The 26,129-nt window shown below is 46.3% G+C and overlaps 2 protein-coding genes across 5 annotated transcripts; one reads left to right on the top strand and one right to left on the bottom strand.

The window, feature by feature from the left end:
* Nucleotides 1-166: 166 nt before the first annotated feature.
* LOC114058149 (solute carrier family 25 member 36-like) lies at nt 167-7,623 on the bottom strand. Of its 3 annotated transcripts, none has more exons than XM_027885200.1 (7): nt 7,554-7,623; nt 3,189-3,365; nt 2,522-2,599; nt 2,104-2,204; nt 1,458-1,524; nt 997-1,280; nt 167-889 (listed from the first exon to the last, which is right to left on the bottom strand). In XM_027885200.1, the coding sequence occupies exons 1-7, from the start codon at nt 7,592-7,594 to the stop codon at nt 690-692; spliced, it is 948 nt and encodes a 315-aa protein (XP_027741001.1). In that variant the 5' UTR covers nt 7,595-7,623; the 3' UTR covers nt 167-689. The 3 variants fall into 3 exon arrangements, with proteins under 3 accessions (XP_027741001.1, XP_027741003.1, XP_027741002.1); XM_027885202.1 differs by lacking the exon at nt 7,554-7,623 and adding an exon at nt 7,119-7,310; XM_027885201.1 differs by lacking the exon at nt 7,554-7,623 and adding an exon at nt 5,515-5,577.
* Nucleotides 7,624-12,528: 4,905 nt separating this feature from the next.
* PEX5 (peroxisomal biogenesis factor 5) lies at nt 12,529-23,671 on the top strand. Of its 2 annotated transcripts, XM_027885205.1 has the most exons (16): nt 12,529-12,543; nt 12,807-13,010; nt 13,438-13,473; nt 13,641-13,773; nt 14,464-14,598; nt 15,631-15,736; nt 16,918-17,008; nt 17,389-17,505; nt 17,870-17,962; nt 18,139-18,258; nt 18,834-18,977; nt 21,118-21,188; nt 21,358-21,573; nt 21,683-21,848; nt 22,021-22,178; nt 22,553-23,671. In XM_027885205.1, the coding sequence occupies exons 2-16, from the start codon at nt 12,861-12,863 to the stop codon at nt 22,752-22,754; spliced, it is 1,938 nt and encodes a 645-aa protein (XP_027741006.1). In that variant the 5' UTR covers nt 12,529-12,543; nt 12,807-12,860; the 3' UTR covers nt 22,755-23,671. The 2 variants fall into 2 exon arrangements, with proteins under 2 accessions (XP_027741006.1, XP_027741007.1); XM_027885206.1 differs by lacking the exons at nt 12,529-12,543; nt 17,389-17,505 and having other exon boundaries at nt 12,777-13,010.
* Nucleotides 23,672-26,129: the final 2,458 nt, after the last annotated feature.

Raw genomic sequence — 26,129 nt, 5'->3', positions numbered from 1 at the left:
AAAGCATGACTCTGAGCCCAGCAGTAGCATGGGTTTTTAGGGTAGTGCTTCATAGCAGGTTGTGCTTCTTCCCTTCATATACTTGGTCTGGTTTTTCAGACCTTGCAAGACAAACGCAGGCTGTCAGCTGCCTGACACATGTTGGGGCAAAGAATGTGTTGCTTGAGAAATCCTCCTGAGGAGCAAGAAGGCAGCACAGTAGGTGAAAGTGGAAGAGCCTCTCTGAGGGCATGGAAGGTTGCAGCACAAGATCTCTGCTTGCTGCAGTTCTCAAATGTCTCAGCTCTAGCCTGTCTTCATGCCCAACTGTACCCATGCATGGTTGTTACTGGGTCCAAAACAAGTGAACATGCTGAGGCTAAGATACTTTTATGCTTTCTGCTTTTTCTCTTTCCCAGTAAGTTCCACACCCTTGTTTCATTTAGGGAAATTACAACAGGCACTGTCAAACCAGTGCCCTGACACCTTGATGCACTGGAATAATTCAAGTCTCCAGAAAGAAAAAAGGCTACATTGTGCACGCTGGAGCAAAAAACTTGGCACAAAATAGTCTTACAACCTGAGAATGCCTGACGTGTTCTGATCTGCGACCAAAACCACCACCTCTCAGTGCACTGAGGAAGACCAGGTCTCAGGACCACGAGGTCCCTGTACCCCTACAGCAGCCTCAGCCAGGAGCTACAGCATGCTTACAAGGTGGAAGAGGCAAAATGTACGATGACTTCATAGGTAGCCATCATGATGGCTGCGTTTGGGATCTGGCGGATCAAGTGAGCCAGGAGCCCTCGGTATAAAGCCAAGGGTCCCTCTTCATGGACCACAAGCTGCAGAGTCTGTATCAAAGAACGGTATCGTGACCCTTCTTCCCGCAACCGTGTCCGAAGGACCTCTGAAGAGACAGGAAGGGAAGTGATATATTAGCAGATGGATCCTACAGACACAGCATCTCCCATCAAGGGTAACAGAATTAAGGAGGGGGGACCACTACCCACTCACCATGTGGATATGCAATGCACGTAGCACATGTTTTGGAGACAGCAGCAGCGCCCATTAGTCCAAAGAAATCATGGTTGTTTGGTGAAGGTGTGATTGGTGGGGAATGGGAGTGATGGCTGTTTCTCAGCTCCTGTTTCAGTGCTTCATAGATGACAAAGTGTATGACGGTCTCTGACACTCCAGCGTAGGAGGCGGTGACACCACGGTAAAATCCACGAAGGCCTTCAGTGCGGTACACATGCATGGCACACTGGAGAGCATTGCTGGCCATCTCCCCCTTTGCCCTGCCAAGAGGAGAGAGGGTTAGAATGTCACACTGCTCCTCTGACCTAAAATGCTGTTGTGAACACTACCATAAGACTCTTCCCCAGTCTGTGACTTGCCAAGTTCTCCACCCAACTCCACCTCCAAACTAGTCATGATGTGACACGGAGTGGCTCTGCATTGCTGGCCTGCCTTACCTGGCTTCCAGCTGCATCCTGGTTTTCACTAACCAAATAGGGTTGGTGAGTGTGGCTGAGCTCATGCCTAGAGAACAGAAGATGACAGGCATGAGAACCAGGATCACACTGACAGTTTGTGAAGAGGTGCTGATCTGTCAGCTTCTGAACTCTGTTTGGCAAGCTGCAGGCATTTGCAATTTGAGAATGACCTTGAGAAGAGATATTTAGGGCAGGCTATTTGATTCTCCTCCTCTCCTCTTCCAGCCGTTGTCTGGTGGTAATTAGCCTCCAACAAACCCTACTACAGGCCCTGGTGCTACGAAGAGGCAGGAAGCAGCAGGCTAATTTTGCAAGAGTGGAGGATTTTGTTAGAAAACTGGGATATATCAAGAGAAAGATTCTGTGAATGCCTTCTCCATCTCGTAGCTGAATAAAGCTCTGATAGCAGCTGAAGGGGTAAAGAGTTTGAAGAGGTAAGCCTAAGAAGAATGAAGAGTGAGAAAACACTCTGGTTGCCTGAACTCACTTCTCCAGGTGTGGAGGGAGAAAACCTCAGAGAGGGAGAGCACGACTGATGGGAGCAGCAAAAGAGAAGGAATGAAACCTGTTGACACTTAGAGATCGAAGGACCCCTTGGCTCTGATTTGAGACAGAAAAGGCTCACCTGCACAGGCTGCTGCTAGTATGTGTACCTTCTTGGACTCAGGTACAAGGACAGCATTGAGCCTCTCCTTAATACCAGAATAGGCAGCAAAATATATAGCCCTGGTTGGAAAGAAATACAGAAGAGTTTATAGCTCCTGTATGAAGAGCAGAGACACTGCTGTGGGTCTCACTCCAACTTTTCTTAGTCCCAGCACAGGTTTATCAGGTTTGTTTTGTGACATCAGATACCATTTAATCCAGGCCCACAGCAATCATCTTAATACTATGATCTGAAGCTCCAGAAAACATTTGTGTGAAGGGGTCTTGTGGCACATAAGCACAAGACTCAGATTGCTTTCAGAATGTGGAGCAACAGCTATCACAGAGGCCCCTTAGAAACCATACAACCTGAGCCATTGTCACGGAACAGTACTCACCGGGAAGGAGCAACTCCAGCAAGGTTTGGACCCAGGCCTCGGAACAGGGATCGCAGACCTTCCTTCTCAAGGATGGCCCTACAGAAGGAAATGAACAGAAAAATCAGCTGAATAACTAAGCTGGGGGCTCTCCCGTTTCTCCTCCTTCGTTCTTCAGAATTTCTTGTAGCATCCTCTCCTCACCTCAGAATTTCTTGTAGCATCCTCTCCTCACCTCCCATGTTATCCTTTTTCTGCCCTGCTCTCACTTTCTCTCCAACCACTTCCCTCTCCTTCAGTCATAGAGTCATAAAATGGTTTGGGTTGGAAGGGACCTTAAAGAACATCTAGTTCCAACCCCCACTACCATGGGCAGGGACACCTTTCAGCTGTCATTTCTTCCTCCTCTTGCTGACACCATCCTTCCAGATCTGATCAAAGCAATAGCTCAGAAATTTCTCACAGTCTCCAAAGCTGCCTTGTGGACTCAGAGTTCCAAGCACAGATCAATACTGAGAAGCAGATGTACCTGTGCTCTCAGGAAACGTTCTATCACACTCGCAGTACCAGAGCCTCAGCTCAAATGCTATTTCCATTTCTTTCTCTCTCTCCCCACCTCAATCGCTTCAACTGATGGCCAACCCTAACCTCCCTGGTGCCAACGTGCACACTGCTCTATCCTACTCACCTCAGCAACTTGAGCACTCCAGGAGATGGTGGGGTGGGATTCATCATCCTCAGGCTCATCCCTGTCACCTGTACCTCTGAGAGGCACAGAGGCCGCAGTGCTAGCTGGGATGACTGTAAACGTGTCTTCACCACCTCCAGGGGACAGGTCAGGATGGCTCCAGCTGTGCCACCACACCTAGGGCATAACACCACACTTAAGAATGACTTCCGTGCCATAATAGGGCAATAATTCTGACCCTGCTTGTCCACAACTTCTCCCCTCTAGGAGAGGAGGTAGGCTAGGTACCCCAGCCTGCGTCACACACGACCTCTTGCTCTGACACTGATTAACGTAATGACAGCTGAGCTTGGCAGCCTCACTTTGAAACCTTAACTCAGTGTTTGAGACAAACAGTCCCAAGTCCATAGGGACTCAGCAGTCCCCTAGAGAAAATATTTCTGCTGCCCAACCTCACAGCAATGCTTTCTGCTGAGATCACCAAGCACCATGCCTCACACCTCTCCACAGCCGCACTAGCTCAGAGAGGGGTAGCACAAAACTCTCCCACCCCTCAGCCTACACATATCTTCAACTCATAACCCATTCACATTCCCAAATTTCCAAGGCCCTGTAAGCAAGACCTCTATTTTCTGCCAGTAGCCAGGCTCATCCCAAGCCTGACTTGCTTAATGACCGAGGACCCTGACCTTCAGCAGATAGAAGTTATTTTTGGAACTCGTGAGCCATCACCATCAATCAGTCTAGTCACACTGCAGGAAAGCTGGAAGGACACATATTCCCTTTTTCCCTTTCTACCACCTAGGGACAAGTCAGAACTGTCGGTTCTTGGCTTCCGCCCCTTCAGATCCTTTGACTCTGCTCTAGAAGAAGTTTTTCTAGAGGATGCTCAGTACCTAAAAGACCACTTTGAGATGAATTTGCATGTAACAGGCATGCAAGAAGCTTTGACAAATGGATGATTGTTCACATGGGCTACAGCCAAAGCTGCTTTGTTTCACAAGAGATGGAGGTTTAAAAAAAAAAAAAGCTTACTGTGCTCCAAAGAAAGAAAGAAAAGCCAACCGAAGAACTACAAGATATCAGGGAAGAGTCAGGTGTATCAACTGAATTACATGTGACCATACAGGACCAGCAAATGGCTAGAGTTCTGAAGAATTATTCTGAAAAAGTCTATACAGCTCAGCACACATATACATTGTTCTCCCAGGCTTTGCTCCTAGGGCTTCATTTATTATTGCCTACAGGTTAGGGAGGGGAAAAAAAACAAAAAAGAGGCCTGGATGGCTATTGCAATGATATCCAAGAGCTGAAGATCTGGCAACTAGAATATTATGCAGATAATGATGCCAGCAACTAGTATGCTATTCCAGAACACTCATGCTGTTTTGTCAAGCCCTTGGCAGATCTATGCAGTGGTGATGAATTACAGAGCAGCTGATCAGCAGCAATTTCCCTCAGGAGATATGATGAGCGGAGGGAGTCTGGGAACATGACCCAAGAATTTAACTCCAGTTCAGAAGACAACACAAAGTAGAGCAGTAAACATTCTGGCTTAGATTCTCAGAATAAGCAAGCTGATCAAGCACAGACTCTGAGACACAGCCTACATAGCAATCCAAGAGTCGTGTGAGGCAAGGTCTCCTTTTATGAAGGTCATGTTGATTCTTCCCATATAGACCATACTCACTCAGGGGCCCAACAGTCCTGTTATTTACCATAGTTTCCACTGATTTGTCTGATAAAGGTTCCAGACTTACATGCCTGTTGTTTTCTTGATCAGAAGTGCAGTTTCCAGTTCAGGAGAAGACTGAGTACACTGGTGACAGATTAAGATGTCTAAAAGGTCTGAATAGAGCAAATTCAACTTTTTATCTAAAAGCAGAGCAAACACTACAACAGGACAACATTTAGAGAAGCAATTGCTTGGTATACTAAAGTTCTTCAGTCTAATAGTCCATAAGAAGGCACAACTCTATGTAATGTTCTTCTAATCTCTCATTTCTTCAAGAAGTCCCTACCTGCAATGATCAGGGTATGAGTTTGAACCCACACTTCAGTACCTATGAAAGTTTCCTGAGTTCAAATTCCTCAAGCTACTGATACGTGTAGTTACCTAATAGAGAAGAATTATGAAAGCAATAACAGGAGTTTAAAACATTGTTAGCATAGTGGTAATTTAATCAGCAGTAAGAGAGTTTGAGGTGAATGGGGACCTCCGAGCCACTATGGCTCAATGGCAAGACTAAAGTGGAGCACAGAACGCTCAACGCTAAGGAAATGAGGTGTACCAAAACTAGAACAAATCTCAACTATGCTGTCTTACCATGAATTACATGATGATACAGCTGCTCACAGCGTATGAAAGGCATAGGTCTGTAAAATTCTTCTGTTTCAGGAGAAATGGAAAATTATGTGTCATTACTCTAGAAGCAGGAACAAAAGCAATTCCTGCAAAATATGACGAAGAGCAGCAGTTGACAACCAGTACAACACGTACTCTCAGAGCAAAGCAGTGGCAAAAAGAGCTAACTGAAGTAGGCAGGGAATTTTATCTTAGAAAATGGTTCTTGCTTTAGATCTTCCTTTCACGTTTTAAAAGGAAAACTGGAAAGTCTGAGGTGACAGAAAAAGAAGATTATTTGAGAAATACAAATAAACACCGTCAACATTTTTTCAGCGATCTGAAAAGTGTCTAAGCACATGTACAGAGGTGACAAGGTTTACTCGTAATTCTAAGTATAGTTCTTACTTAGGCTATCCAAAAATTGAGATGGCTTGAAGATCTTAATTTAAAAATAACAATGCTAGGTCACACAACTCTATAGTTAAACCAGGCTTCTGCCTAGGATACAAGCAAACAAAGGTCACCTAGAGAAGAGCAGGAGAAATACTCATCTCCAGAACACTTTTCCCAGCTTCCTGCAATTTTCAGTTCAGGGATTTGCTCAGGCAGAAATGTTGCTTTGCTTTTAATAGTCTTCAACATATCTTTTTTCATTCATCTCTTTAAAATGCTTTCTGGACATAAAAATCCTTTAGCCCCCACTACCCTGTGGTTAGTTTAGCTGTGTGCTGTGTTAAGAATGATGTTCTTTCATTAGTTTTGAACAAACCTCTCACAAGTTTCGTTTGATGGTCCCCAGTTCTCGCACCAGCAGATAAGGGGAACAACTCTTGAATAAGATCCTGTTTCATTAAGTAAAACAATAATATTAACTATATATGGCAGCAATAAGATGAACCTCTCATTCATTTCTTACTTTATTATCCCTTGCGTTTTAATTAATTGTAATGCAAGGACTATTGCTTAATGGAAGAGAACGGGATACCGACTCACAAAGTTCCACTAGTGACATTCTTGTCACTACCCAAACTCTCTTGGTTTTTCAGTAACCAAGGTGGAAAATGAAGATGAGGAAAGGCTTAACAAGAAAGCTAAGGAATAAGAATATATTGAGAAAGGCTGAGATGCAGTGACTATATAGTTCAAAGGATAAATTAATAAAAGAGAATAACATATACAAAATAACACTGGGAACAAAGAGGGTAAGTACATATAAACAAAGACTGCCATAGTGTAACAACTGCATCAGCTGCAGAAAACTGAAAATTTGCTAGTTAAGAACAACTAAATAATCGTGTGTTATTGCACGTGCTGTATCACAGGTTTCACTGTCACACGGACTCCGGCGGGCTTGTGGGATTTGAAAAGGCATTAGGTGGCTGCCTAAGCGAGAGACTTCTGCAGTTACTCAGCAAAGTCCAGAGGACCACAATTATCTTCTGTTTTAGGGCATCATAAACTTGAAACTCATTGTTTTGAGACTTTAAAGAGAGAAAGGGCGAGTTGCCACGTGAGAAGGGACTTGCTCAAGGGCACGCTTCTAATTCAGAGAGGCACCGCTGGGATCCAACCACCTGACTCACCCGAATCAGCCGCACTATTTAAAGCCAGAAAAGACACACAGGAATGCCAGCCATGCGATGCTGGAGAGCTGGCTGCCCTCCCAAAGACATGGATGCTCCACCATTTGCTCCGCTGGAGAGGCCCTCGTGGCGCCTCTCATCCCTCCCCGCCCTTCATCTCCCCGCTTCCCTTGCTCCCCATCCCTGGCAAGCTCAGGCTGGACGAAACTCCACGTCCCGCAGGGAGTCTCCCCTTCTTTCCAAACTGCAGAGCCAGACATTCACCCCGGCGCTGCGCGGCTGCTCCAGGGCACCGAGCCCACGCGTGAACCCGGCACGGCCAGGACGGCGCGGGCGAGGATGGCGGGGCAGGGGCAGGGCGGGGGCTCCTCTCCCGCAGCTCCTCCCCGGAGCAAAGCCCAGGGCCCGCCGGCCGCGCGTCCCGGGGCCACTCACCCTCCGGCGAGCAGGTGGAGCAGCGTGCTGTGCTGGGCCATGGCTCCGCTCCCTCTGCCCGCCCGCCGCCGCCCCGGGCCCCCGTCGGGCCCGCCCGCAGCCCCGCATTGGCTCCGGGCCGGACGCGGGAGGAGCCCGCGGGGCGCTGGGGGTGGAGTAAGGTTTCCCTCCTTAAAGATTTTAGGGTGCTAATTCACAGAGGTCGTTTTGCCGGCCTCTCAAGCTCTTCCATTAAAAAAAAAAAAAAAAAATTAAAAAAAAAATAAATAAAAAAATAGAACGACATCCCCGCGCACCCCCCCTCCCCCAAACCCAAACTCGTATTTGTTTTGCAAGTAGGGGAGCCAAGGCAGAGTGGCAAACTAATTTTGTTTTTTTCGACCACAGGAAAGTGATGGGTCCAGGAGCAGAGCCAAGTCCTCCCTGACTCCCATCTTCGCTCACGGGACCCACAGATGCTTCCTCGGATGTTTGGGTTCATATGAAAATAGGCCAGTGCTCTCCAGACAAAAAACCCCACCCAAATTAGACCCATGATTTTGAAGTCTGAAGGATCAGTGTGCCAAAAATGGGGAATATTCAGGACCAAAAGATCCTCTGTTGCTTTTGCAAATGCACAGTTTCAGAGGGTGTCAGAGTTCATCATCTTCCTTATGAAAAGCAGAAGGTACATCAACATCATGCTGTTGCCAAAACGGCACACATCATATCAGTTTATGTGTTTGGAAGGATAGCCTGTAGGTCAGATGAAACAAGCTGTCAGATCAGCTCTGCACTGCTGTGGCTTCACTCACAGCAATCAAGTGATACAAGACTGAGTGTCCAGTTTGGACTCATGCTGCTACAACACAGGCAAACATGGGGAAGTGAATCCACAGAGGGAATAACTATGTTGGCAATCCAAGCAGGAGAATTGCAAAAAACGCAGTGTTTAGTCTAGAGAACAAAGAATTGAGGGAGACACAGCAACTGACTCCACTTAAGTACAAAGATACTTCAAAAAGGAAAGAAGTACCTTATGGACAAGAGCAGAACTATCAGCTCATCAGTAGTACCCATCACTACATGGGCAATGAGGGGAAGACCAGTAAAAGACTGGCTTTCTTGTCAGCAAAATCAGAAATTGGCCAAAGATACCAAGAAGTTGCAAGTATTTTTCACTTGTCTTCACTATGATGGTGGCTAGGAGAATATCTTAAATAGCACTGACTGCAAGTTGGGGAAAAGTCATTCTAGATTTCTAAAACACTTTTGCAAAGTCAATGTTTTCAGACCAGTTAGGCTTGATGAACTTCGCTCTGTGATGGGTGGAGACCTGGCCCAAGCAACATCAGGCTCACTGCAGTTATCTTTGAGATATCTAGATTATAGAGAGATTCAGAAGACTAGAAAAGGCCAAATATATTGGCTATTAAATAACAGCAACCATAACAACAATAATAATATCTGATTACTTATTGTCCAGCCAGCATCACTTTATTGTCTTCCCCTGTGATACTGGAACAAATAAACATTAAGTAGTCTACTCACATTTTACATTTGCCAGAAAAAGAAATCAAGTCAAACCAATCTCTCATGGCAGACTAACAGGCCTTTTGGGTAAGTAAGTAACAATAGATGCAAAATATTTTTACTTCAGTGGGGGTTTTTATTCTGTTTCATCTGAAACTATAACATACTAGGAAACATGGGAAACTGCTCTACTGCAATCAGTGTTGGGAGAGTCTGATGTTGATTAGACAATTCTAAGATTAGATTTTGATGCTATGCTGTCTATCTGGAAAAACATATGCAAGAAGGAGTCCTACAGAGATCTTTTTTCAATGTGCTATTAAGTTTTTTCAGTTATTTATACAGTGGACTAGAAAGTGTGCCTATTAAATTTGTGGACAACACTAACCTGAGAGTGTTTGCAATGTATTTGGTAGAGAAAATTCTTCAAATTATCTTGATCAATGGGAGAAGTAACCTGAAAGACTAGAACACCATTTAATAAAAGCACGTGCAAAGTTCTGTACTCAGAAAGGAATAACGAATTTCACAAAGTTAGGATGGGGAATAGCTAGGCAGAGACCTGCATTTTGTCACTGGACCCCATCAGGTCCAGGAAATTCAGCATAGTATTGGGTACCATCAAACTCAGACTGACTGAAGAATGCAGAGCCTGAACAGCCTATTCAGGAGCTGTACAATTTGCTTCTCTCACATCTCCAGGAGTTATTGAAGGCCCCTTATATTTCACTTCTTACTGCCAAATTATTTATACTTCACATGCAAGGGTCCATTTATTTTGCTTCTTTTCCTGTTGACTGTAGATCAGGCCCTTTGTTTTCTGTCTCTGAACAGAAATAGTTGTGGCTTCAGCAGGACACACGCACCATGAGCTATAGCTGTGTTTCTCCTGGATACTTTGCCACCATTGACACCTCTGGCCCTTTCAGTATCATCACATTCTTTTGGGAATACAAGGGATATGTGAGGCCATCCAACTTTTCCTTTTTTCACCTTTGCTCTGGATCTAAGACCTAGAAAGCCTTGCTCTGCAAGGTTTCTTTCTGTACCTTCAGATGGAGAGGCACCTGTGCCTCACTCTTAAGCAATGGTAAACTATGACTGAGTCATAGAAGATGTTTTCTGAAGGCCTCCAACACTACAGACTGTCTTCAGCCTGGTGCAAATGATACCACAACATTTTCATTAGACCAAAGGACTGCTTATTGTTGGAACTGGTTCAACAATGAGCGTTTCTTTACAAGACTCTTGGTGAGCCTGAAGGCAGTCAAGAAACAGAAAAAAACCTCATCTTCCAATTTTTCTTTAGTGTTTCTTGTCCCTGCAGGCAGCAGCGATGACCCTGGGTGTATTCTCTGTGGGGCTGTTTTGCTGCTCAGCCTTGCTGCTCACAGAAGGGAGGCTGTGGGGACTTTTTTTACAGGGCAGTCTTTCCAAGTCCCTGTCCTGGACCAGTAAGCCAGGCTGGACTGGTATCATAAGCTGGTGTCATAGGCATACCCCCAAGACCTTGTTACAAATGTTTATAAATTAGAACTGCTTCATCTTGACTTCTTCACCACTCAGTCTGTGATGGCTTTGTTATTTATGTCCGTGCCTTGTCTCAATACTCATTCTCTTGCCCTTCATGTCTTTGTGTAGTCTATTGGTTTTACCTAGGAGCAGCATTGTTCTTCCAGAAAGTAATTCAGGATTCTGCCCCAAAGCCTCCTCCACCCCTCTCTCTTCAGCTGCAAGAGCAGTTGAGTGTATGTAGGATTGCCAGTTGGTAATAGCAGGCGAGCCTTGTTTTGTCCTTCTGGGGGGTTCATTCTGGAAGGGTTAGGTTAGTGCACTCACAGTCCTGGGATGACTACAACTTACAGGAAGGGCAGACCATAGGGCAGACATCTGGAAGAGTGGAATGTATTGTGCCTGTGTTACGTAATATGTGCAACTTGACTCCATGTGTAAGAGTAGTTACGTAAACGGCTTTTCAGGCGTCATCACCTTAATGCAGCTACCTGTCAGATGTAGGGTGCTTCCACAGCAGTGCCCAAATGGGCGTCTGATGTGTGCTTTCAAAATGAATCTTCCAGCAATCCCAGCTTGCTGGGCTTGGGCTTGTGCTGCAAAACAGTCTCAGTGTGCAAACAGGAGGTGCTAATGCACTGTACATAGGAGACACCTCCCCAAACCTGTTTCGTGTGAATGTTGTATTTTCAGCCCCAGCTCTTATAACTTTAAAGATTTGCTCCCGCTGAGCCATACTGCTTGCTAGCACAGAACTGGCTGTGGACATCACATGTGTTTCAAAGCTGTAAGCAGAGCAGTCAAGGAGACCTACTGCCAAAGAATTGTGTCTTAACCAGCACCAGATGTCAGTGTTTGGACAGATGAACCGCACCTGGCAAATCTGGAGAGGACCCTGCAGAGGAGCATATGCCTTTGAAAAGGAGAAGATGGGATTTGATTCTGTAAACAATTTATTTCTAGTACTCTGTTGTCATGGGAGGCAGTACACATCACGCAAACCCCTCCTTGTGCTTTTCCCATTCTTTTAGATACTATAAACAAATGACCTCTGATTTTCCAGGTGGTTTGACCCTCCACTGGAATCACATCTGTAGAAGGATCAAGGCTGTGAAGGAGTTGATGTTTCTATGGCTTATCTGAAGCCATCACATACTTTTCAGTCAAATGCAGGCACTTTTGACCTGTGTCTGCCAGTTGCAACATTCTATTGATCCCAGAGCAAACTATAAAATATTAGTCCATCAGCCGGATGAGCGTGTTTTAATATAGTATATGTTCACTTACGTATACATACAAATATATACATGTATGTGCCATATCCATCTCATTGAATATATATATATTTACACATATTTGCAAATACAATGAGATGCATATGATACATACCAGTATAGATCTTGTATATACATATACATACATATCTCAGATAATCATGCCAAACACATACCTCGCACATATCTCAGATATACATACCATATACATCTTGTTGTATTTGCAAACATATATATGTATATATAAATGTACGCATATATATAAATATATATATAAATATATACATACATGTAAATATTTATATATATATATATTCAGGCAGATGTGCAGGGTGCATACCATATACATATACACATTGCTTCGCTCCAGCGGCGGCCAGCAGAGAGGGGCACATCCCTCGGGAACGGGCCCGGGAGCTGCGGGAGCAGGGTGGGTCGGGGTGGGGTGGGGTCGGGCGGGATCCAGCGGCCGTGAAGCAGCCCGGGGCCGGTGCCCGGCGGCGGTGGTGACACGGGTGGTGACACGGGTGGTGACACGGGTGGTGACACGGGCTGCCCATATCACGTGACATGGGCAGCCACCTCGCGGTGCAGCCCGTGGGACTCTGCCCCTTTAAGGCGCCGCGGTGCGTGTCCCTTTAAGGGCTGGCCCCGCCCCTCGGCGCGAGCCGTGCGCGCCCCGGCGGCTCCAGGTGCGGAGCGGGCGGGGGGAGCCCCCGGCCCGTCCCGGGGCCGCCGCTGGGGCGAGGCGGGCGGGAACGGGACGGGACGGGGGTCCCGGGCGGCGGGAGGGAGGGAGGAGCGGGTGGGGGCGTGGTGCTCGGGGCGGGCGCCGCGGCCTTGCAGTCCTGGCCGGGCCCGCGGGGGAGGCGGCGCTGGCGGGTGGCGGCCGGGTCGGGGTCAGCGGGTCGCTCTGCCCGGCGCTCACCCGGTGTCTGTGCCGTCCCGGTGCCAGGTGCAGGCGCGGCGGCGTTCGGCGCCGACCCTCCCTCCCTCCCTGCCCGGCGCCATGGCCATGAGGGAGCTGGTGGAGCCGGAGTGCGGGGGCTCCAACCCCCTGATGAAGCTGGCGGGGCACTTCACGCAGGACAAAGCCCTGCGGCAGGAAGGGCTGCAGGGCCCGCTGGCCTGGCCCCCCGGCTCTACCGAAGCCGCAGCCGTGAGTGTTGGTCCGCTTGCTGGGCTGGGGCTGGGGCTGAGGCTGGGTCGGTCGGCTCGGGTCGCGGGTTGCTGCGAAGGCGGCCGCGGGGTGAGCACTGCGCGGGGACTGTCCCTGCACAAAGGGACAGTGCGACGTTTTTTTGAGGAAGGAGGCCACGGCGCAGGGCTGTGGGGTGAGGGCATGTTTGTTGGTGGCTGTGGTGACCTGTACACCTTGCTGTCGCCGTCCTAAGTCAGAGAGTCGTGGGAGGGGGTTTGCACAGGATCCCTCAAAGTCTTCCTGTTGCATTAGCAGGCAGCTAATGCAAGAAAATGTTGACAGCCTAAACTGAAGGAAGAGGAAGATGTAATCGGGTCACAGGTTGCGTGGCAGGGGGGGAGATGGCATCAAAACTGTTGACACAATTGCCGACTGTTCCCTGCAGGTATCCAAACCACTGGGAGTGGCCACCGAAGATGAGGTAAGAACAGATCCTTATAGCTGTTCTCATCAACGTTGTTTGTTATTTTTTTGCCTTACCTGATGCTAGTATTTCCTTCTGACAGGCCCACTTCTCTCTCTCATGCTCCATGGAGATGTCTGTTCATCTTCTGTGCAACCTTTGTAATCCATCTTTGTCTTTGGCAGCTGGTTGGAGAGTTTCTGCAAGGACAGAATGGCCCTTTACTATCCCGTGCACCCCAGACCTTTAAGATGGACGACCTGTTGGCTGAGATGCAAGAGATTGAACAGTCAAGCTTCCGGCAGGCCCCTCAGCGAGGTGAGGGGAGCTGGAGTAGGTAGAGGTCTGGAAAAGATCGTGGTGTTATGGTTAAGCTCCCAGCAGCGTGGTTCCCATCTATTCAGCACTTGTGAGATTGTATCTGGAGTATAGTTTGGAGATTTGGGCTTCCCAGTACCCTTATCTACTGGAACAAGTTCAGTGGAAATAAACAGAGTATTCAGGGGCAGGAATACGTGTTGTAAGAGGAAAGGCTGAGGGAACTGGACATGTTTAGCCTGGGGAAGGGTCTAAGGGGAAGGGGAGTGGAGTGTCTCGTTGCTGTCTTCAGCAGCCATGGTCAAGATCTTCACAGCAATAGACAGGAGAAGGACAAGGGGAAATGGATACAACTTGTGGAAAGAGGAACTGACGAGGTGTATGGAAACATTTCTTCCCTTGGATGGGGCAGTTCAGTACTGGAACAGGTACCTAGGGAGGCTGGGCCAGACTTGGACAAGTTCAGAAGTTCTGAATGCCCTGGGCAACCTAATGTCTAACTTTAGTGTTAATCTGCTATGAGAACACTAGCAACCTCCAGAGATTCCTTCCAAGTGGAATATTTCTGTGATTTTGTTCTAACAAAGAGAAGGGGAAAGATGATCAGAGGTGATGAGGGCTACCCTGGTACACTTAAATGATGCCTTTGAGTGCTCCAGTCCTCACTTCCATTTTTTTTTCTTTGTGTAGCTCCAGGTGTGGCAGCCCTGGCACTGTCTGAAAACTGGACCCAGGAATTCTTGGCTGCAGCAGATAGCACTGGTGATGTCTCTTCAGATTACAATGAGGCTGACTGGTCACAGGAGTTCATTGCAGAAGTGACAGGTGAAGTGTCCCTTTTGGAATTACTGTCAAGATGATGTCCAGTCACATGTCTGTGTATGGTGAAGAGTTACTGAATGTGAAATTCAAGTCTTGCTTTGGGCCCAGCAGGCATTGTTTCCTGTAGCAGCTTTAATGGAGTGGCGGGTAGAGAAGCTCCTTTGTGATGGCTTAGCCAAGTTGTGAACAGTGTGGTGTGGAAGCCTTTATTTAGGTGTAAGGGTCTTTGGTTTTATCTTAAGTTACTTAGAGAACTTAGGAGAAGCACTCTATTTAAACTGCTTTTATAAAAATTGTGATTCTATTGATGCAAGTTGGAGATGGTCTAGTACTGCTTCTTGCTTTCATGTTCTCTAATTCCCTCTCTTAAGGCTAAATTTTTCTTTGGTACAAAGGTGAATCTTTGGCCAATATTTTGTGTCAGTTACATGGAGGTAGAGAGCGGTTACACCCTGGAAATGTGCAAAGTGAATGTTTCTGGCCCGAAAGTTAAGCTTTCTATTTAAAGCAAACCAGTGCTTTATCTGAAAAGCCATTCTGCATTGTGTATAGAACTGTATCTGGAATAAGATCCTGTTACCATCTATGTCCTAATCTGGAAATTATGAATAAGATTTAAATAGGTCCTTTTCTCTTCTCCTGGGGTTGCCACTGTAGAAAACTGGGTAGTCCCATTCTTTGACCTTCAGTCTATGTTTCTGGGAATATAAATTGGCATTTACAAAGGTCTTTGAGAAAGTCCTGATTAAAACCTAGTGCTTTATAGGCTCTGCTTTTGGCAGAGACTGGTAATACATTGCTAATTTTTTTGACCTACATAGTATCACACAGGGAGCAGACAAATAAGTTGTGATATTAAAGCAGAAAATCATAAGTTTATTGTCACTACAGTGACACCTGTATTAATACACTGTCTGAACCTAAGGCTTGATTTTGAGGCCAGAATAAACAAAAACAGAATAAGCAAGTGGAAACGAAGGTGTAATGGTCTTCCTGTCTTACTTTTCTCCCTATTTCTCCTGATGTCCTATGCAGATCCGCTATCTGTCTCTCCTGCCAAGTGGGCAGAAGAATACCTAGAGCAGTCAGAGGAGAAACTGTGGCTTGGGGAATCGGAAGATCAGTCTTTGGCAGATAAATGGTGAGTCTGACTTCTCAAGACTAGCTGTTGCTGCTAGGTAGTTGTGTCAGTGAAGTTTGGATAGATGATAGAAATCTGCTGTGGCCTAAATGCTTTTGAGTCTTTGAACCTAAAATGATGTTCTCAGGCCTTTGGTCTCAGAGAGAGGAGGAAACCATGCTTGGAGACTGAAGTTTTTAAGGGAGTCTAGCTTTTCTGTTCTCTGGTTCCAGGAAGATACTTTGATCGTGTAGGCTAATGCATGCCTAATGCAAAGCTTCTTATAGCGATTTCAGGAGTGAGGTCAGGAAATTTTTTTCTGCAACAGATGCTTTTTTAGATTTGGAGATTTCAAGTACTAGACGCTTCTAGTTGTAAACTTTTATCAGTTTATTCTCACTGTCTGACAAACCACTTTCAGCCTTTTCTCAACATAATTCTGGATTCAGCTGTCTAGATGTTATTTAATGTGTTTTTTTCTGGTAGATAAAAGAATGGTCTACTACTACGGATCATCTCTCTGTAGATACCTGTTGAGTACAGTCAAATTTTTCAGTTAAAGAAGGAAAACACACACAAGCAATTTGGACTTCTTAGATCTTTTCCTAAAAGAGATTTTGCATACTTGGATTCTCCTTCCTCTCAACTCTTGTCTTTTTTGATGCCTTTCTGCAAATAACGGACATTCCTGAGTTATTACCACCAGTTCCAAAGACTTCCCCAAGTGGTAACACCTAGAACTGGTCCTATCCTGCTGTAAGCCAGACAACATATTGTGTGCTTACTGTGAACCCTCAGTCCTTTGCGGAGCTGATGCTTTTCCAAGACACTGTTTTCCTCTTCAATGGGCATGACCTACTTTCTTTGTTCCCGGATATATGACCTTGTTTTTGGTAGTGCTAAAACTTGCAGTGTCTGATAGCATGAGAGCTTGCCAGGGAATCCAGACTGCTCTGCAGAACTGTGCTGACTCTGATTGTTTCATTCTGCTACCATTTGCATCAGTTAACTTAGTAGTAATTTTGAATTTTTACAGATGGCTAGTGGTACTGAATCATGTAGGAAAACCCCAGAATCTTTTAGGAGGGGTTGTATCCCTCAATACTGTTGTCTGGTCCGTTGTGTACACTGTGGTTAGTGAAAGAGTTTGCTGTGGCCTGGTATCAGACCACCTCTTTCCCTTTTACTGCCTCTGAACACAGGTATGAGGAATATCAGCCTGAGGATGATCTTAAGAAAACTGTTACCGATTTTCTCTCTAAAGTGGATGATCCAAAACTCAAGAATACTGAGGTGAGAAATCTCCTGATTGGGGCTGAGAGATGAATTATTGCTGTGAATTAGTAATTTTATAATTGGTAATAGTTACGTAACTGTGAGTAAGGGGTGTGGGGAATTGAGAGGGGTGAAGAGAGTAAAGGAATAAAGCCTCCTGTTGTCCCATATTTCCATTTCTTCCCTGATTCCTGGAAGTTGAACCCTACAATCCACTTTTAGATATTATCCATCTCTACAACACGACTCTCCTGAAGTCCAGTCCTCCCCACTTTTCTGGGCCTTTTGTGCTCGCTTTGCAGAGAGAAGCCCTCTTACTGAAGGAGGGGGGCATGGGCAGGGGGCTTGTTGGCAAAGCATCTGCCCAGCTCCACCCTTGTTTCATTTCTCTGCTGCAGTTCCTAAAGTTTGTCCGCCAGATCGGAGATGGGAGGGTATCGATCGAAGCTAATCAGGTGACCCACAGAGACCAAGATCAGGCAGAGCAATGGGCAGCTGAGTTTATACAGCAGCAGGTAGGAGCCCCAGGCCTGGATGCTCTGAAGGAAGAAAGCTTTTTGCCACAGTGCCACAGTCTGGGAGCAAAGGAGAATGGCAAATTCAACTCTCAGCAATGCTGAGGGAGACAAGGGAGGGGCTGTTGGGCTCTTAGCAGAGTCTAGCCAGAAGCCGGGAATGTGTATGGACAGTTTGTTTTCTCATCTCCCATAGCATCTGGGAGGAAGAGGAGATTCAGATGAACTCTTTTTCACTTTATAGGCCATCAGTTCTTACTGATGGGGAGGAGGGGTCATCACAGACCCTCCCGCTGTTTTGGGATGTGCCCTGAGGTATCCAAATTCTAAAAAGAAAGATGTGTTTCTGTTTCCAAACTGCCAGGGGGCATCCGATGCCTGGGTGGATCAATTTGCGCGATCTGGGAACATGTCAACTCTTGATACGGAATTTGAGCAGGCAAAGGCTGCTGTGGAGGTAAAGCTGACTGAGAAGGAGGGCTGGGGTGCCAACTGAGTGCCCATGGTAGGGTTACCTCTCTCCTTTGCATGCTTTGAGGAGGGCTGGAAGCATTTTAGAGGGAGTTCTCTGGCATGTGTATAGACCTGAGTTTATAGTTGAGTTACTTTAGTCACATTCTGTTGTCCCTACAGTCAGATGTGGACTTCTGGGACAAACTCCAGGCAGAGTGTGAGGAGATGGCCAAGAGAGATGCAGAGGCTCACCCTTGGCTCTCTGATTATGAAGACCTCAGCTCTTCATCATATGACAAGGTAATGAAGAAGAGGGTCTCTCAGCCCTAGCACTGTGATGGGATGCCTTGAGGAGGCTGGCAGTGTGTCTGCCTCACACATGAGCTCCACAGACCTTAAATGCTGATAGGATTCCTTCTCACACTGGTCTTTTACTGTTACATACATTTTCGTCCCAGATCAAGGGGTTAACTACTGTTTTCACTTAGGCTTGTCTGCAAATGCTGTCTGGTTCTTGTCCAACACCAAATACCAAATGCAGGGATTCTATGCAATGGGTGCAAGTGTTGTGTCTGTCCCCTGGCCCTGTCCATGGCCCTCTCCGCAGCCCCTCCCAAGCTGATAAGATCCATACCGAATGTTTCGTTGCTGTGGCAGCTTGTTCCAGGTCTGGTTTGGGAGAATTTTTCAGCACAAAGCAGGCAGGAAGAAGAACCATTATTCTCTGATCTGCAAATTAGCAATGAGGACAAAATGCTGACTGGTCTGCAGTCTGATTGTTCCTGATGCATCAAGACTAGATCGTGCTGTGTTTTAGAGAGTGCTCTTCTCCCTCAGCCTGTCTCCTAGCATTAGCCTTGTCTCTTCCCTGCTAGGGTTACCAGTTTGAGGAAGATAATCCCATGAGAGATCACCCGGATGCATTTGAAGAGGGGCGGAAGCGCTTAGAGGAAGGTGACCTCCCCAATGCTGTCTTGCTCTTTGAGGCTGCAGTGCAACAGAAGCCAGATCATATGGAGGTGAGTGACAGTGGAGGTAACGGGCAGAGGTGTCAGAGTGAGTGTAAAAAACTCACTTCAGTGTTAAGAGCTATGTAGGAAGTATGAAAACATCTAATTTTTTTGTGGCTCTGGGTTTGTAGCTGATACATGTGGATCCCCAGGAGGGGCTGTGAGCAAAGGAGGTTTATGACTTAAGGTCAGTTACAGGAAACACAAAGGCGCTGGCCCAGAGCTCTGCAAAATCTTTGTAGCACGTGATACTGTGCACGGAGCCAAGACAAGTTCTCATCTCTTAAGTTGCTTCTGTGAAAGTCTTTATTGGTGTTGTAAGTTTGGAGATGCTTATGACAGATAACTGCTTTCAGTATTTGTATTGAATTCTAATTCTGAGCAGCTCATTAGACTAGGGGTTCTGAATAAGACCTTCATCTAGATGCTGGGAGAAGATGTAACCCACAAGGGTTGAGAGAGATGGCTTGAGTGTCTACACAGTCTTCATTTGAATTTGTGGGCCAAAGAATGACTTTTACACTGAAGACACATTTCCGGCTCCAAGTTCAGTGAATACTATTTTCCATAATCACTTCAGCTTCTGCAGGATGAATTGAGAAATGGAATAGTCTGTGAGCTTTTCTCCAGAGGTACAGGACGTGGATGTTCTCAGGAGGAAGAATGCAAATACATGTGTGTTGTCTGTTTCTGGAGTGTCTGCCTCGAGGACTTGGGGCCGCTGAATTCTCAGTGTGTCTAATTCAAACCCTGCTAATTGTATATGATTGGACATACATAATTTGTTTTTTCTGAGACTTACATGAGTGACATCTTGGAACAGAGGTTCTTGCCTTCAGGGAATAGACATCTGTCTTTCTAGGGTACTGGGAGCAGGTGAAAAGTAGGTTTGAAGTAGAAGGTTTAAAGATCAGCTTTAGCTTTAAAGTGGTTGAAAGGTGTTGTTAATACTCTTTTAGAACTGTCACTTTCTTCTCATAGGCAGTGTGGGCTGCAGGCTGAGCATGATGGAGAGCTAGTAGAAACCTTAGGGGAAGAAATCTTGGTCCAGTTCTGGCTGGCTGTATTGAAAACATTTCTGAATTCCTCTACTGTGACTGCAAAAAGTACAGGAGAAGCCAAGACTTCACAAATGGTACTGTGATCAAATAGACATGAACAATTGCTCTGAAGGAAATGTCAGGTTTGCTTTGGTCCAAGTCCCAACGTTACCTTGAGTCTCAGCTCTTCTGCTGGCAGAACACTATGCAGCTGTGTGATCAGCACTTCTTGAGTTGCAGCTAGCTGTATGGTGAGGCATTAGAAATTCAAGAGAGTAGATTGCCTTCTGCTTGTGGTAGCTTGTGCATTGGTAGCTTGGTAGCATTTCTGGGTCTTTGCTAATGAAACAGTTTCCTTCTGTGAGGCAGCGGATGCTGCATTTTGTGACTTATGTTCCAAAAGCTGGTACTTCGTGTTGACAATCCCACCAACTGTGTAACCTATTTTGAAGCCAGGGGTGTGGATATCAGCATAAAGTGTTGATAAAACTGGTGCTTTGAATTTAAAGCCTTAGTTAAATATTCCCTATGTCAGCTGCCTGGAGATGGAAGTCATTTTCATGTACTGGTGTCGCAATGATTGAAAATTCAGTAAAATAACAGTGCTTCTACTTTCAGGTCTGATAGTCAACTCTCCAAGATTGCCACTTGCTAGTGGACCACTGCACAAGTACATACAGCTGCCTGCCTCGGGGGTCTTCATATTGTTAGCACTGCTGCTATGCTGTGTTGTTCTTGGGAAATAAGAGATCGGCATTTTCCTCCTCCCTCTGCAGTTTGACCACAGTTAGAAGTTAAAAGTGGAGATTCTGTGATTTAAGTGTAAAACTGCCAAGAGTTGCTTAATGATAGATTTCCAGGTAGACATTCACTTCTTTTCACTATAAGAATGCCAATTTTGTTGGCCTTGAGGACCTATGTGCCATGAGATCTGTGTATCTTTTGAGAGGAACTTATACCTGTGGCTAATGTGTATATTTTGATATATTTGGTTTCACTTTAAAAATGCGTAGGATAATATGGTGGATTTAATCTCTGTGTCTGTGGCTTATTGGCTGATCTTTTTCTCTGTGAATAAGTTGAACTTTATACATCTTTATCTTCCCCAGGCCTGGCAATATCTGGGAACCACCCAAGCAGAGAACGAACAGGAGCTTTTGGCAATCAGTGCCCTCAGACAGTGAGTGTTGCAGAAGTGCTCCTGAGCGTGGCTCCTTGTCTAGTGCGTGGTGCCACAAGGACCACATGGCTCTTGTGGTGTGCTCTGTCTTGATTGTGTTACCCCCTGTATCTGGGTGTCTCCTGGACTGATTTAATACTGTATTCACTTCTCTTTCTTTGACCTGCAGGTGCTTGGAACTGCAGCCTGGGAACCTCACAGCACTTATGGCTTTAGCAGTCAGCTTCACCAATGAGTCCCTGCAGAAGCAGGCATGTGAGACCCTGCGGGACTGGCTACGCCATAATCCAGATTATGCCCACCTGTTGGAGAAGGAACCAGAGGAGACGGTCTTGGGGACAAACCTGGGGCCTTCCAAGCGTGTCCTAGGTTCCCTGCTTTCTGAGTGAGTTAGGATTTCAACCTTCAGCTGAAAGGCTTCTTGGAGGGCTTGGACTGGTCCCCAGGCCAGCTCTCTCCACAGTGCACCAATATCCTGTTCTGTGCTTTTCCAGCTCGCTGTTTGTGGAGGTGAAAGACCTGTTCTTAGCAGCTGTGCGCAGCAACCCCTCAACTGTGGATCCTGATGTTCAGTGTGGCCTGGGTGTCCTTTTCAACCTCAGTGGCGAGTATGAGAAGGCTGTGGATTGCTTCAGTGCTGCACTCAGTGTGCGCCCCAATGTAAGAAAGGGCAGACTGTGGTTTATGGGTGAAGGCTTGGGTGGAGGTGCTGTGTGTATGAGAGGTACATATTTGGAGTGGAGGAATAAGACAGACACGTGGGGAAGGAAAGCTTGGAGCTTAAAGACATCCAGTTCATCTCAACCCCTTCTCTCTCTGCCCTTTCCTCCAGGACCATCTTCTATGGAACAAACTCGGTGCCACTCTGGCCAATGGGAATCGGAGTGAAGAAGCTGTGGCTGCGTATCGTCGGGCGCTGGAGCTCCAGCCGGGATACATCCGCTCTCGATACAACTTGGGCATCAGTTGCATCAACTTAGGTGCCCACCGGTGAGCACAGGATGGGCAGATCTGCTGTGACCCAGCAATTTGCATGTGTTTGTGGGAGAGAGGCTGTGATAGGTTACTAGGGCAGTGCCACACTGCCTGCAACCTCCTCTTGGCATAGGAGAGCAGAGCGAGTGTGTGGACTCTGCCCTGAAATCAAAGTGTCACACAGTTACAGTTGGAGTAGAGGCCATCTGGACTTCAGACTCTTTCCCTCTTTAGAGGGGAAAGGGGAACCTCTGGTTCTGAAACGAGGCAGGATCTGCTGAAGAGGAGGAAACTGCTTTGGAGGGGAAATACTTTAGAAGCAAAGAGGGGAGGGAGTATGAGATGTACCGTCTTTTCTGCTAAGCATGTGTATGTTCTCATATTGACAGTGAGGCTGTGGAGCACTTCTTGGAGGCTTTGCACATGCAGCAGAAGAGCCGAGGTCCGCGGGGGCAGCAAGGAGCTATGTCTGACAACATCTGGAGCACCCTCCGCATGGCCCTCTCCATGCTGGGGCAGAGTGACCTGTATGGGGCAGCTGATGCCCGGGATCTTCCCACACTGCTTCAGGCATTTGGCCTCCAGCAGTGACTCTGGGATGGGCTCCCCTGTGAGTGCAGGGTTGGCCCAGACCAGCAATGAGTGACCTTTCTTAGAGAGAAAATGTTCACAAGGGTTCACACACATCTTTGCCCTGGTAGGGCAGATCATTGGCAACTGCTTTTTTTTCAAGGCCCCCCTTTTGAAGTGTGCAACTTTTGCAACTTGTCTGTTGTGGCTTGAGCATCTCTGAGTGGTTCGCGTTATCACCTCCTTGACTGACTGACACTCTGCTGGTATGCAGATCGCCAACGTGGGGAAGATAGCAACATCCAGCCCTCTTGCCAGACTGCATTTGCAGTAATGCCTAGCTTGGCTATGAGACCTTGTGATAGCCATTGCCTGCAAGGGTGTATTTTGAGTGCAGGTTGCTTGGGTGGGGTGGGATTGCCGTTTGGTGAAAGGGTGAAAAATTCTGAGTTTTGAGCATGCTTCCCCATGTATGTGCTTGCATGTATGTATATGTGGGTTGCTAGGGAAAAATGGGGCAGTAGTCCCCTTTTCTGGCCACTGGTAACTTCATGGTACAGACAGATGCTAGTTTCTCAGTGTCTCTTCATGAACCTTTTAAGACAAGAGTATTGTACTTATGCTAGGGGCATAGGGTGGAGGCCCTTACCCTGTTAGGGTAAGAGGAGATCCCAGAGTTCAGGCTTGAGAGATTGTGATAGGAATAAAAGTCTAAAATGTAACCTCTCCTCCCAGAATATGGTGGGGAAAGGGGTCAAGTCTTAATTTTCTCTTACGCACCTGTCATTGTTTTCCTTTGTGCAGAAGTTTCCCATCTTGTGTGTAACTGAATCTTGTTAATTATAAATATCTGTATATGATTCTATTGGGGAAAATGTTTTTTAATTGTAAAGTATTTTGTATAATAAAGGTATATGCCCACTGGTTTTCAAAAGATAGATTAGGATCTCTCTCAGTTTCTGTCTCCCTTTTTGACCCAGGTTTTGTTTTATGGATAGCTTATCCAAATGAAGCTTAAAGGACCTCATTTTGCTGTAGCCCCAGGCTTCAGTTCAGTGAGCCAGCAGAAGAGCTTCCCCATGCCAAAAACTTTTTCCTTGCTTAGGTTTTAGAGGACAGTGACGCACTTTTTTTTTTTTTTTTTCGTCTTCTGGCCATCTGCAGTGAAGGAGGTTGTGTTATATTTTGTCACCTCTTTAAGGAACCTGACTGCTGCAATAGTCAAGGCTGGGGGCTTAACACAAGGGAGCACTGACCCTTTCTATTCCTCCAGGCACCTGTTTCTTCATACCTCTTATCTCACAGGCTTGGTTTTCTCTTGCTATTACAACAATCAGGAGCAGCAAGTCTGTGCAGGCAATAGGTCTTGCTCTATGTTTGCTGAGCTTCAGTGTCCCCAGTATCTCCCATCCAACCCTGTGTTCACCAAGACCTACATGTGCTGTTCTGAGATTGCTGTAATGCAGGCAAAACAACTTGCTGCTTGTGCAGCCTAAAAGGAAAGGAAACACTGCCTTTGCGTCCTGCTCGCTCCCACTGCTCCTGGTCCGAGATGTGTCTTTTGGTTTTTACTGATCTCAGTCCTTTTGTCATATTCTTCTCTGCTAAGTGAAAGAAAACATTAGTATCTATGCTGTGCCTCACCTGCTGTCCTGGTGTTTTCCCTTCCCCTTTTCTCTGCTATCTCTTACCACTGATTTCCTTTGCCTCTTTACTCCAATACATTCCTCTCTGTTCACACCCATAACTGCTTGACCTTTCCTTTTTCTCATCCTCAGGTTTCATTAATGCCACTCCTCTCCTTGGTTTCCTAGTTGCCTCAATTTCTCTTGCCATTTGGCTTAACTTCTTGGTGCTTCCGTAATACACAATCTCCCCAGCCCCTGCAGCTAGCGTGGGCTGTCACCATTTGTTCTCTTTCCCTGTAAATCATTCTCACTTTCTTCCCCCTCCCACCTTAAATCATTTCACAGCGTCTGAGCTACCTTTGCTGAGGATGAATCTTCACCTAGACACTAGTCCCTACACCTAGACGCTAGACCCTATTTAGTCTCCCAGGACTGAGTGAAGGTTGACCTGCCTTTTTTTCAAAGAGGTTTTGTCTAATCTTGTCCTGTTAAGAGCTATCTTTCGAAGTGGAGTGTTGATGCAAGGAACACCAACTGATTGATTGGATCTGCATTCTGGTTCCAATTCACACCTTTTGCCTATCCTCTTACAACCTTATCTCTGGTCTCCAAACCCAGCTTGCACTGTACGTATCTTGATCCCAGTTTGTATTTCCAGCCACATTTATGTCTTCTGTTAGCAAGCCCAGTTGTACAGTGGGGGTGGGTAGCAGGTGCCAAGCATTTTAGATTCACAGAAAGGTAAGGCTCTGAGGGATGTTTGGATGCCCCTAATCCAACCCCTGCTCACAACAGGCCTGACCCTAATGGTAGATCAGGTAGTTGAGGGCCTTATAAATGATTGTACTCTCTGATTTTTGTGCTTTCAGTGTTTTCTCCTTGTGTACTTTTCCCAGTGCCCAGAGCAGTGGCAGGGCTTATCACCACTGAAAACTTGTGAGGGATTCCCAGCATGCCCTTTACCAAATCATTGGGGATTACAGGGCACAAACTAATCTTTCACAGGGCCCTGAGCATGTAGTCAAATGGGATAGTTCAGTACATGTTCTTCCACCTGTGCTTCTTGATATGTTTCTGCTATTTTTCTTCCTTCAGTGTTTTAGTTATTTGCTGCTTAAGGCCCCAAAAGGTCATAGAATCTCTTGGTGCTGACTTCAACATCCAGACAGAAAATGAAAATGTGCTTTGAGATCCTCGTATCTCTAGCCACTGTGCTCCTCACTAGCTGCCATACTTTTCAAGGAGGTGGTTGTGCTGTCATTGTATACTCTGCTTTACCACTGCAGCTTCCTCATCCTGAGCTGCTGAGCCTCATGATGATTCCAGGTTTTCTTGAGTTAACCCCGATTTCATGTTTTGTGTCCCAGACTCCTACCTCTTTTGCCTGTGTGTGCTGAAAAGTGGTCTGAAAAGTCCTCAGACCAGTCCTTCTCCAGAGGAATGCTCTTGGGGTGGTAACCTGAAGTGGGTCTTCATGGAAAGAGAGTAAGGGCAAGCATATAGGGGCTACTCTCATATTCTCTAGGAATCTGCTGTTTGAAAGACTGCCTGACCCAGAAGTTGCATCAGTATATTTGTTTAAGAACCTTTGTTGAATTTATTCTCTGCCTGTGACTTGTTGATTTTTAAACCACATGGTGCTTTTGGTCTTTATGGATGGCTTTGTGGATGCACCCAAGAACTGTGTTTAAATACGTGAAGTATTTTCTTTTTCTTTCTTTCTTTTCTTTCTTTCTTTCTTTTCTTTCCTTCCTTCCTTCCTTCCTTC

The sequence above is a fragment of the Empidonax traillii genome, unplaced genomic scaffold, assembly GCF_003031625.1.
Source record: "Empidonax traillii isolate 1590-97213 ecotype Southwest subspecies unplaced genomic scaffold, ASM303162v1 scaffold163:size1593379, whole genome shotgun sequence".
Classification (NCBI taxonomy): Eukaryota; Metazoa; Chordata; class Aves; order Passeriformes; family Tyrannidae; genus Empidonax; species Empidonax traillii.
Note: the sequence above shows the minus strand (reverse complement) of the source record. Positions and strands in the feature narration are given on the sequence as shown.